This window comes from Drosophila nasuta, chromosome 3 (assembly GCF_023558535.2).
Source record: "Drosophila nasuta strain 15112-1781.00 chromosome 3, ASM2355853v1, whole genome shotgun sequence".
Taxonomy (NCBI): Eukaryota; Metazoa; Arthropoda; class Insecta; order Diptera; family Drosophilidae; genus Drosophila; species Drosophila nasuta.
In genome coordinates this window covers 47,680,948-47,694,837 of record NC_083457.1, presented here as the reverse complement: position 1 = coordinate 47,694,837, position 13,890 = coordinate 47,680,948, and the positions used below count along the sequence as shown (strand labels likewise).

General features: G+C 44.7%; 4 protein-coding genes across 5 annotated transcripts; 2 read left to right on the top strand and 2 right to left on the bottom strand.

Moving 5' to 3' along the window:
* The first annotated feature begins 363 nt into the window (after positions 1–363).
* On the top strand, positions 364–3,606 carry LOC132789492 (uncharacterized). The gene is made up of 7 exons (XM_060797545.1): positions 364–741; positions 816–994; positions 1,052–1,186; positions 1,241–1,779; positions 1,846–1,935; positions 1,998–2,167; positions 2,659–3,606. The coding sequence occupies exons 1-7, from the start codon at positions 629–631 to the stop codon at positions 3,524–3,526; spliced, it is 2,094 nt and encodes a 697-aa protein (XP_060653528.1). The 5' UTR covers positions 364–628; the 3' UTR covers positions 3,527–3,606.
* A 10-nt stretch (positions 3,607–3,616) lies between these two features.
* LOC132789493 (protein ST7 homolog) lies at positions 3,617–6,256 on the bottom strand. Its single transcript, XM_060797546.1, has 2 exons — positions 5,792–6,256; positions 3,617–5,731 (listed from the first exon to the last, which is right to left on the bottom strand). The coding sequence occupies exons 1-2, from the start codon at positions 5,928–5,930 to the stop codon at positions 4,266–4,268; spliced, it is 1,605 nt and encodes a 534-aa protein (XP_060653529.1). The 5' UTR covers positions 5,931–6,256; the 3' UTR covers positions 3,617–4,265.
* A 132-nt stretch (positions 6,257–6,388) lies between these two features.
* On the top strand, positions 6,389–10,803 carry LOC132793848 (nucleolar protein dao-5). Of its 2 annotated transcripts, none has more exons than XM_060803960.1 (6): positions 6,389–7,682; positions 7,751–8,256; positions 8,329–9,065; positions 9,138–9,348; positions 9,414–9,569; positions 10,501–10,803. In XM_060803960.1, exons 1-6 carry the CDS (start codon positions 6,566–6,568, stop codon positions 10,648–10,650), a joined length of 2,877 nt encoding a protein of 958 aa, XP_060659943.1. In that variant the 5' UTR covers positions 6,389–6,565; the 3' UTR covers positions 10,651–10,803. The 2 variants fall into 2 exon arrangements, with proteins under 2 accessions (XP_060659943.1, XP_060659942.1); XM_060803959.1 differs by having other exon boundaries at positions 8,326–9,065.
* A 29-nt stretch (positions 10,804–10,832) lies between these two features.
* Positions 10,833–13,823, bottom strand: LOC132793849 (uncharacterized). The gene is made up of 2 exons (XM_060803962.1): positions 13,672–13,823; positions 10,833–13,580 (listed from the first exon to the last, which is right to left on the bottom strand). The coding sequence occupies exon 2, from the start codon at positions 13,573–13,575 to the stop codon at positions 11,074–11,076; it is 2,502 nt and encodes an 833-aa protein (XP_060659945.1). The 5' UTR covers positions 13,576–13,580; positions 13,672–13,823; the 3' UTR covers positions 10,833–11,073.
* Between the last annotated feature and the right edge of the window lie 67 nt (positions 13,824–13,890).

Genomic DNA, 13,890 nt, shown 5'->3' with positions numbered 1-13,890 from the left:
TATGCACATATTTAAAGAGTGCAAATTGATGGTGTGTAATGTGTCTCTAATTATTGTGCTTGGCGTGTTGCAATTCAATTTGATAAAAAACAATTCTTGGAAAATGTTCTAAACAAAAGTTAAGTAGACAGGAATGTACATTGTATGTATGTGCAAAAAAATCCATATGTACAAAAAGTAAACGCTGAGTCATTAATGGGAAATTTACCTCGTTGGCAGCATTTGCTGCTGCCAAAAAAAAAAGAAAACGATCGCCAAGTTTATCATATTCAAAGAAAGCCAACACAAAAATAAATTACAACATAAAATGTATATTATTAGTTCATTAAAACACGCACATTTAAAGAGAAAACGTCAAGTCGATATTGCTGCTAAACAATTTTTCAAAAGGCGCGAAAATGAATGAAACGGTATTGAGTTCATCGATAAGAGCTTAACCTATCAATAAGCTTCGATATCGATTATTATTGACATTGCAACACAGCGCAGTATCGATCAACACAAATTCATTGTCGAATATCGGCCGCTTGTGAGTCACATCGTTGACAATCCGACGATAAAAATGTGTTTTCCCTTTAAATGTGGAACATTACAGCAGCAGCAGTTAAAGTAGCGTGATCTAAACAGAATGGGCGAGCGTGTTGAAGCAAATAATAATGGCGTTGCAGCGCGTAGCATTCGTGAAGTGCAACAATCCTTTGGCGAATCCCTTGGATTTGGTAATGAGATCATTTGGGATCTGTGAGTACTGCGCAATTGAGTTTCGATGAGACATTAACACATTACTCACGCTATGCACATGCATATGTATTTAGTTTATCAGATGAACAATCGCAGATATTGGAAACCAAAATCCGCACCCTTATACCTGATCCAACAGTGCCAAGCAATTTAGTAGGCGACGAAAGGGAAAAAGCCGAAGAAAGAGTTGCCAAACAATGTGGAGTCTTTGCCAGATTACGTCAAACTTTATTCAATGCGGTTTGGGAACAACGTAAGTAAAGATTTACCCATAACAGTTGATGTAGTTTATTGCATCGTGTATACACAGGTAAATACACAAATCGCCAGTCGTTAACGTCGATCTTTTATGTGCTGGTTGCCACCAATGAGACGGATCACAATAATGCTCTGAATTCCACAAAGTGGTCTTGCCATCCCGTTTTTCGTGCCCGTCGCTGTCTTTGTAAGCATTTTCTGATTATCTTATCTACAATTGACTAAATCGAACGCTTTACAGCCGATAGCAATGGACGCAGCAACAACAGCGACGATTGCTGCATGATTTATGTGGATGAAAATGGTCGTGTGTATCACAACTGGGAGTCCTATGTGACCAGCAATCAGCTGCCCGAAGGCATTATGGTGACACCTCCTCGAGGCGTCTACAATCTTACATTGCGAGGCGAAGTCATCTTGCAATCCATGCCAACGCCAGCATCTTCAACGGGAAGCAAGGTGCTTGGTGCACTCGACATTACCTCGGCAGTAGGTGGCTTGGGAGCAGCAGCTGTCCCCATAGCTGGACTAGCGTTCACAGTCGCTGCACCCGTTATGTTGGTAGCTGGCGCTGTTGGCCTAGCAGCTGCTGGCTATTCGACAGCACGAGCTGGCGCTCAGCTTGTGGATCGCAGTCAGCACGAGCAGTCAATCAATGTGACAGATCGCACGGCACGCGGTCATTGGCTGAGTGTGGTGGCAGGTGCTGTTGGCCTTGGGGCTGCAGGTGCCACAAGTGCGGTGACAGTGGCCACAAATGCTGGCCGAGAAGTGGGCGCCGTAAGTGCCATTTCCTTGCGATGTATTTGAGTTGAAGCGTTAACTAATCCAACTATCCAACAACAGATTGCTCAATTGACGGTCAACAGCATGAACATCTCATCCATTATGATATCAGCCACGGGCTTGACGAGTGGCGTCATAGATTTAATACTAGTAAGCGTATCAGTATTATTATTATTTAGATACATTATAGAATATTCGTTATTCGCTAACAGAAACATCAGGATGGCGACGATATATCCACCATGGATGTGCTACAGTTGTCAGCCTCGCTCTTCCTCTTCACGCACAGCGTCTACAATTTTAAGCTGGCTTCGACCATCATCAATGATACGGCCAACAATCGCATTGGCTCGTATCGTGAAACGCTAAGCAATCGACAGAGGTGAGTTAAGCCGATTATGTCGCAATTGGAAAGCAATTGACAGTTTATCCCAATACAGTTTAAATGGTAATTCCCCTACAATAATTTATTTTTTAGCAATATTTGGTTCTTCCCCGAATTTTATTTTCATTTGGTGGTTGAACCCATTTTGAGTATGGCATAAAGATAAAAAAGGAAAGGCATACCAATAAGGTACTTCAACTCAGTTATATAATGTTCTTGAATTGATTTCGATACTTCCCCGAGCTTCATTCTGTGTACCAAACTGAGCTATCAACTATAAATGATTTTTGTGGAAAGATATAAATTTATTTCAGTCAAAACACAAATCAAATGAACATAATTAGATTATACAATGTTATTTATGAAGAGAGATTTATTAGAGCTATAAGGAAAACATCCATTTTCGTTTAAAATCAAAAAAGGATCATTACCATTTTATTTTTTCTAATACTTACGTCCCTCGTACTTAATTGTCTCTTCAATTGCAGGCGTATGTTCGACAAGGTGGTCAAGGAGACGATCCGAACAAAAGGCGTTTCTAGGGCCAACATGGACATTATACGGAATGTGAACGAGATGCCATCGCGACAGCAGTTCAACGATCTGTACAAGATCAACAGGGATTTAAATCGCAATGGCATACGCCCCTCATTCGCAGCAAATGGGCAAGGTGTTGAGCTGAATGGTCAAGTGGTCACAAATACGGCGGAATTGCGTGCCAGCGTACAGCACAATATCGGACCCGATATCCTTGGCCGGGTGACGAATCCCTTACCAGAGTCATTTCAAGGTTCCGCAGTCGGAGGCAATAACGCTGGCCTTCGTGGCAATAACGCTGGTCGTGTTTTCACTGGATCCGCCGGAATGACGGAATCAACCGCATTTGATGCGCCGGAGAACACAAGAAATTATGCTGACGGCGTACGCATTTTGAGACTCAGCAGTCTGGTGATTAATGGTGTTGCAATTGCACTCTCTCAGTTCGGAGATGATATTTTCACACGGATCATCAATGCCGAGAGTTTTGAGAACGCTTTGCTAATGTTGGCCGACAATCTGAGTGATAATGTGATGCAATTTGTGCTCAATTTGACGGAGACCTTTATGCATATTTTTTGGGATGAACTCAACGATTTGCTAAAGTTTTACATATCGGCAGAGTCGGTGCTATATAGGATTGGTACTCATATATTGGATAACTATCGTTATTTAACAATAGATCAGTTAAGGCTTTATACTGGAGAAATTATTCAGGCTGTTAATGATTATTTCACTTCACTAAATCCCAACAATTTCCCAGGATTGCTAACCAAGTGCAAGGTGTGCAATCATTTCTATAACATTTGCGACTTGTAAGCGATGATAAAACGATGGAAACGAGCGCACAAAAGAATTAAACACAATATAAACTTTGAAATAAATATTAAAAAATCATAGTTTTTTTTCTGTATTTTCCGTTTTTTGTATGTGAGAATATCTAAAGTAAAACTTAAAAACAAAAGATACATGAATACGCCACGCAAAACACACACAAGTAATAATAAAAATTATGCATAATTTAATAGTAATAATAATAATAATAATCATAATAGTAGTAGTAGTAGTAGTAGTTGTAATCCTTAGGCTTAGGGGGGAGGTAAATTCGAAACGATCGGACAGTTTAGAGTTAGGAACGTTGGAGCAAAATGAGTGCGCGTGGTAATCACAATTCGTTCATACTTGCTTTTCATTTATTAGTTCACGAAACACAGACAAAGATCCAAAATATATGTATATATATATATATATATTTAGATATATATATATATATGTATTTAGATATATAGTATGTAAAGGTTTTTTTCTGTTTTGTTTTCCATATCGAGTTCATTTTGTAACTTGGGTTTTTTTCACTTTGCTCTTTTGGATGCGTTGCGTTTTCTTCTGATGCCTTGATGCGTGTATCTTCCATAACTGTATCTGTAAATCTGTGTGTGTGACTGGGTGTGTGTGTGTATGTGTGTGAGTGGTGTGCATGCTGTATTGTGTTGTGCGTTGGCGCCTCATTTGCGTTTATTCTGTTTCCATATATATTTGTAATTTGTTTTTTGTTGTTTTAGACTCGCGACAATTGCTGGAGCAGATTGCACGGCCAGAATGCCTCGATGCGCTCCTTGAGCAACTGTATGGGATAGAGGATCCATGTAAGTACCGTCTGTGCCAGCAGACCCATCGGCTCCGGATACTGATGCGTTAGCAGCGCCAGCAATGCGGTAAACGAGCACAAGCCCGCCGTGAAGAGTATAAAGAATGGCAACTCCTTTTTCGGATAGACCGAGACCTCATGGAAGGCCGGCAAAAGTTCACGATCGGCGCACTCTGTGCACGTCGGATATGGATAGAAGAGATGTCCGCGCTCCAATGGATACGGCAGCATACGAAATGTGCCCTCCCAGGTGCAGTGGAGCAAATTCAACGCGCCCTCCACCTGTTTCCAGTGCTTCAGATGGAAGAACGCATACGCCAATGCCTCGGAATCGCCGCGTTTCAATATATGCTCCGGCGGCAAAATGAGCGGCTTTGTTTCCAGCAAATATTTCGGCACATGCGGATTAAATTCCACCGCCCGATGTATGGCCTCCACAGCGCTCATTTCGGCCGGACTTAGGCCACGTTTCGAGGCAATGTCCGGTGAGAATTTATCGGCCACAGCCCGTGCCTTGAGCAGCGCCGCTGTGTAGCAAATTGTCGCCGATTTGGGCAACGAGATGTCATCGTATTTGGCCAGTATGGCATGGCAATCGGCATACGCCTGCATCTCGAGCAACGTCTCAATGAGATTCTCGTGTATGTTCAGCACACTCATGATCGACGGTATCTCTTTGGTCAGATCACGAAACATCTTCGCGGCCTCCTTCAATTTGCCCAGTTTCCTGGCGCACATCGCCAACCGTCGCTTGATATAGATCAACACGTTCGTGTCGCGCCTGTGAACACCATCAGCGATGGCTCCTTGATGTTGGGTCGCCTGCGATTTCCGATAATTGAGCTCGGCCACCTTGAGGGCCGTCTTCAGTATCTTCTCTGCCTCGAGTATGGTCATCGCTTCCTCCTCGGCCAGCAGTATGTAAGCGGGTGCACATTCTGCATTGATCTCCAGCGCATTATGTGCGGATTTGATGCGTTGCATGGGATTGCGTTCACGCCACGCCGTCTGCATGATTTCGTATTCCTCCTTGCGGGCATCGCCCTCGCACGTGAAGAACGTCTGATGGTCCTGGGCACTCAGATTCATATCGTAGTACGTCAATGGCTCCTTGCTGGTGGCCCAAAAGAAGCGTTGATATTCGGCACCGCGAAATAAGTTGAGTGGATTGCGCCACACTTTACATTCGGGTGTGCCGCTGCTGTTGCCTGAATTGGCATTGTTGCCACCGCCATTGGCACCACCTCCGCCCCCTCCTCCTCCACCTCCATTGCTGCTGCTGGAGGAGCCGCTGCTGCTGCTACTGCCGCTGCCATTATCAGACTGAGCATCGTTGCCATTAATCCAGGGACTAATGTGATTGATCGATACTTGTTCTGCCAAATTGTGTGGAATTTTAAACGCAATTATCATCATCATCATCATTGAAAACTCACCTATAAATGATGTGCCATATTTGCGAAAATACCACCATTCGAATATCAAGATGAGACCCGAGATTAAGCTTGAGGTGCCTGTGAGCGCTACGTAAAACTTTGGCGTCAATGTGCTCAGAAACATTGACGAGTCCCACATCCTGTCGCTGTCGCGGTCGCAGTCGTCGTCGCCGTCGCAGTCGCTGCCACCACTTTGGCTGCCAAAATTTTGCTGGATTTTTGTTGTTTGCTATTTGTTTGTTGTTGTTTTCGTTACCGCCACCAATGCTAAAATTGTTTGCTTACAGCGCGCTTTCACAACTATTTTGTTTTACGCTCACGACCAGCCAATTTTACATAAACTTTTATGTTGAATAAAATAAACAAATTCCCCTCTTATCAGCGTTAGTCCTGCTGCTGCTGCTGCTGCAGATGAGACTTTTTTTTCCATGAAGTATTCATCGGAGTGGTGTATGGGTAGGGGGGTTGAGATATATTAGAGCTGTCAAACTATCGATATGCACGCAATTTGCACACAACCTATCGTCTATGTATCGATAAGAACACGACAGCTGACGAATACAATAATAGTAGTCGAGCGCAGCAGTTCATTTCGAATTGTGTGGCCGTGTGTATCGAATATATTTTTCTTTCGTAAAATACGCATCACTATAAAATGGCCGCTATTGCAGCAAGTGCATAAAAACGTTGAAAACACTATTTTGGCTGCATTGGAATTTTACAAGTTTTATGTGAATTAGAGTAGGCTAAATATTGCAAGTGCGCTAGTGAAATATGGCTGAAACAGCAGACGACAATAAATTGAAGGAAAAACTGGGCGCAACGCCGCCGTTGCCACAGCCGAAAACAGAAGAAACAAACAGCGTTGCGGCAGAAGAAGAACGAGGCGAACAAGAAGAAGCAGAAGCAGAAAAAGCGGGCCCAGTGAAATCTAAACATGAGGATATCAAAATACCAGAGGATGATAAAATTGACAAACTGGATGAGTTGAGCTCATTGGAGCAGGAAATAGCAAAAATGCATAATTTACAGCACGACGACGACACAGAGACAGAGACGGATCAATTGGCTAAAGAGCTGGCGGAGCAGGTTAAAGATGCGGGCGACAGCGCCGCGACTGAAAATGGCAACGCCAGCAATGAGGCACAACTGACTGATGAGCTGGTGTCGCGTCGTCCCACACCAGTCAATCACAATAAAGACGAGACGGCATCGGCAGCTACACTGAAGGATGTGGATCTAATAGCGCTGCTCAAGGGCACTGATCAGGAGCAGGAGCAACCAACAGCTGCAGCGGCACCGGCAGCCGATCAAAAATCCATTGAACTGGCACTGGCCGAGTTGGACAACGTAGGCGTGACCATTGAGGGCGAGGGTCAGTACGAGATAATGGAAATTGATGATGGTGACAATGGCAGCACTGCCAGTCCAGTTGTGTTGCATGCAGCAGTTGCTGCTGCCGCTCCCAAAAGTGCAGCCAAGGGTAAGGCGAAGCTATCTCCAGAACAAGCGCGTGCTGTGGCTCTCGAGCAAATGGCGGATTTAAAAGCGCAAACAGCGCGTCGCAAAGAAGCAGCTGCCAAGCAACAGCAGCAGCAGCAACAACAGCAGCCGCAGCAGCAGCCGATGGATATTGTTAGCTCACTGAATGACGATTGGAACGAATATGACAGCGGCAGCGACAACAACTCCAATTCCCACTCTAATGCTAATTCCAATTTGACAGCTGCGAGCAAAAGGCCAATCGCAAAGAAGGCAAGCAAAGTCAGCAGCGAATCTGTGGGCAATGCGAAGGCGCTGACCAAGTCACCCACGCAGAGCGCACTGGATAAGCTGAAGGCAGCGACGACAGTGGAGCCGACCAATAACAACAATAGCCCAGAAGCCACAGGTATGCTTCAGCACCTTTTAATTATGATATAAACGAATAGAATTGGATTCATATTCCTGTCCTTGCAGGCTATAAACGCACTCGGGTCATTAAACGGAAAATCATTTGGGATCCCGATATGCCAGATGCACAGAAATCGCTGGCGCAATATGCCACAACAAAGGCAGGCGGTTCAAACAGCGCCAGTCCAACAGCCACAGCAACAGTGACAAGTGAGCGACCTACAACACCGCGTGCTAGCGGTCAAGAAAGTATGAAACGTGCGCGTCCAATGACGCCCAAGGATGTGCATAAAGTGGCAGCTAAGCGAGTTGCAACACCAGCCAAGCTCAACGAATCAAATGTGGCGTCAACAACAACGGCAAATCGTCGAGCGCAGACACCAAATGGCGCTGCAAGTGGCAGCGTGGTGCAGGTCAAGAAGAAAAAGGTCAGCGAAATTGATCGTTTGATGGGTGACGAAGGCGCCGCCAATATGATGCAGGCCGTGGAGCGAGAGCAGCGCGAACTTAGCGGCGGCGAGTCGCCTAACAAACCGTTGATGCGTAAACGTTCGCTGACCATCACTGGACGCGTAAGCTACATAGCAATTTAGTTTCCATTTCGATAGCTCTTTTAAGACATATTGGTATTTCATTTTCAGCAGCAGCAGCAACAACCACAGAAAGCAAATTCCAGCGAGTTGATGTCACCTACAACACCGAAAAAGGAGAGTCCACCCAAAGCCTATAAACGTGCCTCGACACCGGCGGCTGCCATCGATGCTGTGTTCAAGAACAACAAGGCAGCAACACCGAAGCCCCAACCCTCTGACTCCTGGGATTATGTGTACAAACAGCGGGCGAGCGAAGAGTCGATGATTATGCGACGACGTTCCAATAGCTCCTATTCGAGCAATGCTTCGGCGAGTCGCCTTTCGCTGGACAATCGACCAGCTGCCGTTGCCAATCTATCGGACGATGCATCCGATGCGCCTGCCAATGATCCAGCATTCAAGTTCTTGAAACCGGAGACAAAAACCAACCAAAGAAACGATGGCAGTCCACCGCAAACGCTGGCAAATGATTTGAAACAGCAACAGCTGCCAAAGGAGTCGAAAGCGTCAGCGAAAACAGAGCTGATTACGCTGCATAAGCTGGAGAAGGTGTCGCAGCTGATAGTCAATATGCAGCCATCGAAGACCGGTTACACCTACAAATTGCAGTTGCTGCAGAAACTGACGGAAATGCTCAATAAACTGGCCAAGAGTAATGACTGCAACACAGTGCTGTTAAGCGTGGGGCAGGGACAAACATTCTGCCAGGGCATCGACTGCCAGGAACTGATTGCATCTGCGCTCGACAAACGCAAATCAGGCGCCAACCAATTGGGATTGGTCTTAAAGTGAGTAGAATACAACTGATAAGAAAATACTTTGAACTTATTAATTTCCAATTTATATTTTGATTGCTTTAGAACATATCTGCGAACTTTATTAACATTCCCCAAGCCTCTGGTGGCTGGCGTTGTGGGAAACCTCAAGAATCTGGGCGTTATGCAATTGCCGCTGTTTGACTATGTTGTCTCCGCCGATGACTGCAGCCTTGAGACAAGCTATGCCAAACTTGGCCAGCTGCCAGAGGGTTATGCGCTCTGGCACAATCATCCAAAGGTCTCCAGTCAAGTTGTAAGTAATAAAATCTTGCATTTCAAAACATTCTCAATTGCTAAATGTATTATGTTTAATTTCAGCACAATCGTCTCTTTTTGCTGGGCGAACAGCTGCAGGCACTGGAGTTAGTGACAACAGTCGGAGGGAATAGCTTTATTGACAAGTGCTGCAAGGCACGCAGTGTCAACGACGAGGCGCTCGAAGTGGCCAAACTTATTTCCAACAGCACAGCTGAGGTGAGTCCAACGACTTTACCCGCTACCCATAGGGTAGAAGGGTATTATAACAGACAGAAGGAGGCATATCCGACCCTATAAATTAAATATATTTTTAATCAGCTTCAACAAGACGATATACCCATATCCGTCCCAGAGACTATAAGAAATAGGGATATCTTTTTTTTTTTGTTTGCTTGTAATGATGATTCTTATAGTTCTGGATTGGCACTTTAATTAGTAATAATAATAATTTTGAAAATCTTTTTCTATTTTGAGATAATTGCAAAAATGAATGAAAATGAATGACTTCAAACCAAAAAATTAATGAATTTATTTAATTTATCTTAACACATGAAAATGTAAAATGAATATTAGCTCTAAGTATAGACTAATCTAGAGCTATAAAAATAACGTCAATTTTCTTATTAAATTGTTTCAGTTTTTGTTTTCTTTTCATTTTCATTAGTGACAAATTTAGTCGGAGAATTATCCAAATATATACAAGCACATACATTTACTAAATATAGCCATTAGGTATATTTCAGTATTTTTATACACTATATTTTTTAAATGTAGTACTATATAAATATATCATACATACAATGGTATAATTTAGTATGGTATATGGTATAACATATAGCCGTTGGTATATTTATATAGTACTACATTTAAAATATATAGTATATAAAAATACTGAAATATACCTAATGGCTATATTTAGTAAATGTATGTGCTATATAATTTATAGTATTTTTATATCATATGGTATATTTTATATCTAGTGCTATATAAATATACTAAATATATCCATTAGTACATTTTTGTATATTTTGCGCCATATAATTAGGTATATTTTCAGAATAATAGTTATCTAATAGTCAAGTACACTCGACTGCAGCTTGCTTACTTGTTTAATACGTTTCTAAATCTGTTTTAATTGTAATTACAGCATTATCGCGGGCTCAAAAAGCTAAATCAGACGGCGAATGCGGCGTTGCTGCCATCGCTGGATGCAGAGTTCAAAATCCTGACAGAGCAATGGGCATCGGCACAGTTTCAGGCCAATTGCAAGCGCTATGTGAGCGATCTTAACATCTAGGCGGGTCTACCACGCGCAGTGGTAGACGATCAATTGTAATAAAAATGAGAATGTGGAAATGTGAATTCTTTATTTTTGCATTTGCATTTCGTTAATTATTTAGAACCATTGCAAAAATGAATGAATTTCGGACTTTTTAGGATTATACAAACTACAAACAAAAAAAACATATGTTGCAATTGTTATTAAACCGTTTATTTTTGTGGGAGAGACTAGAAAAGGGTTCTATTTATAATATACAATCGTAATTGTTAATGTTTTGTAATTGTAATACATGCAACTAGCAATTTAACTACTAAGTACGTGTTATGATGGGTGTTGTCCACCAGGCAGGCCTCTCCCCCAAAATCCAGAGTGTGTGTGTGATGTGTGTTTAAATGCACGTTCCTGTTACCAAGGTGGTGTTCTCGCTCTCTGTCCCGCCTAGTTGTGTTTTTCCTGCTCATAGAAATAAGGCAGCTCAGACTGAAGACGCAAGAGACGCACATAGCTAACGAGCTTCCAATTGTTAACGGGATCATCGTCGGCGGGCACAAACGTGGACATGTACGACACCAACTCCTGTGAGCCATCCATATCGAGATCGGCAATCAGCATTGAGTTCTCTTGATTAATGAGATCCGGCTGGCAAATCATTTCGTTGCGATCGCTGCGACAGAACTGCACAATATTGCTCTGCGATGTGTTCTCGATCCGTGTGTCGGCGCCAATGAAGAGCACCAGAATAACCGTCTCTGTGGTCATTTGCATTTTATAGTTTTTCATGAGCTGTGCGGCGGGACTGTTGCCATTAAGTTTACGTTGATTCTTCGTGGCGAGCACATTGAATGTGTCTCGTTTTTCGATCGGCAGCAAGTGCTCAAAGTCATCGAATTCCTCATGCTGTGCTGGGAATTCATGTTGCTGTTCGTGATCGCGTTTAAGACGCTGATGTTGCTGCTGCTGCTGTTGTTGCTGCTTCTTCTGCTGCTGCTGTTGTTGTGATGTTGCTGCTGTCTTGCTGTATGACTTGTCCTTGTTCTTGTCCTTCTCCTTGATGGCATTCAGATGCTTTGCGGAGCTGCTGCTCGTGCTGTTCGTATAGTTGCTTGTTTTGTCCACGCTATTGGTCGCCTGTGATTGCTGTTGCTGCTGTGGCTGTGTCTGTCTGACTGCGTTGCTGTGCCACTTCCAGAACTTCATCACAAAGCCAGACATCTTGGTGTTCTTAAAGTGCCACTGAGCCGGCACCATGCCATACATTCCGCTATTGGTGAAATTCCTTAGTGTGAAACGCTGACCATTGCGACTTTCGGTCAACACCAGCGTCACATTGCAGTCGGGGCACTTGCCGCGATTCTCCACGGTCAACTCGCGACCGCTCAGCGAGTAAACATTGCGCTGTGCCTCGGTATCCTTGCGCTGGCCATGGCGACGATGCTGCGCAATCTTGGAGGCGGGCAACAAACGTTGTCCCCCTAACGATTTGTTGGTGATCAACTGATACAGCGCGGCCAGCGACTTGGAGCGCTGTTCCTCCGTGTGGTTGTCGCTGCGCTGGCAACTGTAGCTAACGCTGAGCGTGGCAGCCGCATTGGCTGCATTCGATAGCTGCAATCGCGACAGCTGCGCGCAGTCGAGCACTCGAAATCCATCGCCAATGGGTACGCCACGACGACCGGACAGCAGACGCAGCACATTGCGTGCCTCCAGTTGGGCGGCTGCTGGTGAGCCCGGCGTGTGTTGCTGCTGCACAAAGGTTTTGGTGCGCTGCTCCAGTGATATGCTCGAGATAAGCAGTATGTCCAGCACACCGTCGCCATCGATGTCGGGCAGTATGAGTGGGAAATCATAGGCATCCAGTTTGCGTGCCGAATGCTCCATGAAACGCCAATGCCACTGACCGCTGGCCGAATTGATGACGCCCAGTTCTCCATACTCATCGATCACAAGGCAATCCGGTTTGCCATTGCTGTCCACATCGAGCAGTGTGCAATCAATGGCCACCGGCTCATCCACTGTCTCATCGTACCAGGCGACGGCGCCCGAGCTGCCCAGCAATGAGATGATGCCATTGCGTTTGTGATTTGTGGCACGAAATTCGGGGAAGAAGACATCGCCACGATACAGAAACACCAGATTATTCTCCCAGGCACGCAAACCGGCCACAACATTAACGCCACCTCTTAGCTCTATCTTTGTGTAGTTGTTCAGCCAGTTGTGCGTCTTCAGACGATCCACAGGCGCTGGACAGGCGCCAGTGCCATCGGCATTGCCGCAGGGCAGCAGCCAAACGAAGCCCACAACAGCGAACAGGCAGAGCAGCAAGGAGGCAATGAAACAGCAGCGACGTCGCGTCGACATGGGCAGATGTTTGTGTATGTCATCGGTTTGACTGTTGCCCAAGATGGCAACATTGTCGGCACTCACATCGTAGTCGCCACCGCCGCCATTGAAATTGGAGAACTCGACGCCCACATTGCCGCCGCCAACGGCTGCTGAGCTGCCTAGATCGCTAAGCATCACGGAGCGAAATGTGTTTTGCATGTTGGTGGTGTAGCTACTGCTATTGTTGCTGCTGTTGTCCGACTTAAATTTTGAATGTTGCTGCGGTTGCTGTGTATATTGCTGCTGTGGCTTCAACTGTGACCCGCCACCCACAATACGTGTGGCTGTTGTGGTACGTGTGTGGGGCGACTTTAATGCCAACGTACTTGGTGGTATGCGGCTGCGATTACGTTGCAGTTGTTGTTGCTGCTGTGATTGCAACTGCTGTTGATGTTGCTGCTGCTGCTGTTGAAGTTGCTGTTGTAACTGTTGTCGCTGTCGCTGATGCTTGGTTGCGTTGTGTATCTCAATCTCTTCATCGGACTCCGAATCGGTCATTGCCTGACTTAGCGGCGTATAAATGCCTTGATGTGTGGGCAATGATTCCGTGTGCAGCATTTTAGCTGAGGAAAAATCAATAAACCAATTTGTGTTGGACACACACACAAACCTACTTCTTAACCAACTTTACTGAGCACAGTGCTCACTACATACTTGTAATTGTTGGGCCAAACACTTGCTGATTGCTTGCAGCATCCACATTGCGCCAATGTTTTCAGCTAATTTGCAAATTAAGTAAACATTTATTTCAAAAGTATCCAACGTTCGCACCGTTGCACCCACGCCAAGTTTAATTTCAAAATAATATCGCAATCGCAGCGTTGCTCATCCGCATGTTATCGCTTATCGATAGATTTACACTCATCTTTGGTA

What these genes read in the sequence shown, in the direction of transcription:
- LOC132789492 (XM_060797545.1), top strand. Translation starts at nt 629, where the DNA reads ATGGGCGAGCGTGTTGAAGCAAATAATAATGGCGTTGCAGCGCGTAGC. An exon ending in AATGAGATCATTTGGGATCT is followed by an intron (nt 742 to 815) that starts GTGAGTACTGCG and finishes ATATGTATTTAG; the next exon opens with TTTATCAGATGAACAATCGC. An exon ending in GCGTCATAGATTTAATACTA is followed by an intron (nt 1,936 to 1,997) that starts GTAAGCGTATCA and finishes ATTCGCTAACAG; the next exon opens with AAACATCAGGATGGCGACGA.
- LOC132789493 (XM_060797546.1), bottom strand. Translation starts at nt 5,930, where the DNA reads ATGTGGGACTCGTCAATGTTTCTGAGCACATTGACGCCAAAGTTTTAC. An exon ending in ATATGGCACATCATTTATAG is followed by an intron (nt 5,732 to 5,791) that starts GTGAGTTTTCAA and finishes ACAATTTGGCAG; the next exon opens with AACAAGTATCGATCAATCAC.
- LOC132793848 (XM_060803959.1), top strand. Translation starts at nt 6,566, where the DNA reads ATGGCTGAAACAGCAGACGACAATAAATTGAAGGAAAAACTGGGCGCA. An exon ending in CAATTGGGATTGGTCTTAAA is followed by an intron (nt 9,066 to 9,137) that starts GTGAGTAGAATA and finishes TGATTGCTTTAG; the next exon opens with AACATATCTGCGAACTTTAT. An exon ending in TTTCCAACAGCACAGCTGAG is followed by an intron (nt 9,570 to 10,500) that starts GTGAGTCCAACG and finishes TTGTAATTACAG; the next exon opens with CATTATCGCGGGCTCAAAAA.
- LOC132793849 (XM_060803962.1), bottom strand. Translation starts at nt 13,575, where the DNA reads ATGCTGCACACGGAATCATTGCCCACACATCAAGGCATTTATACGCCG.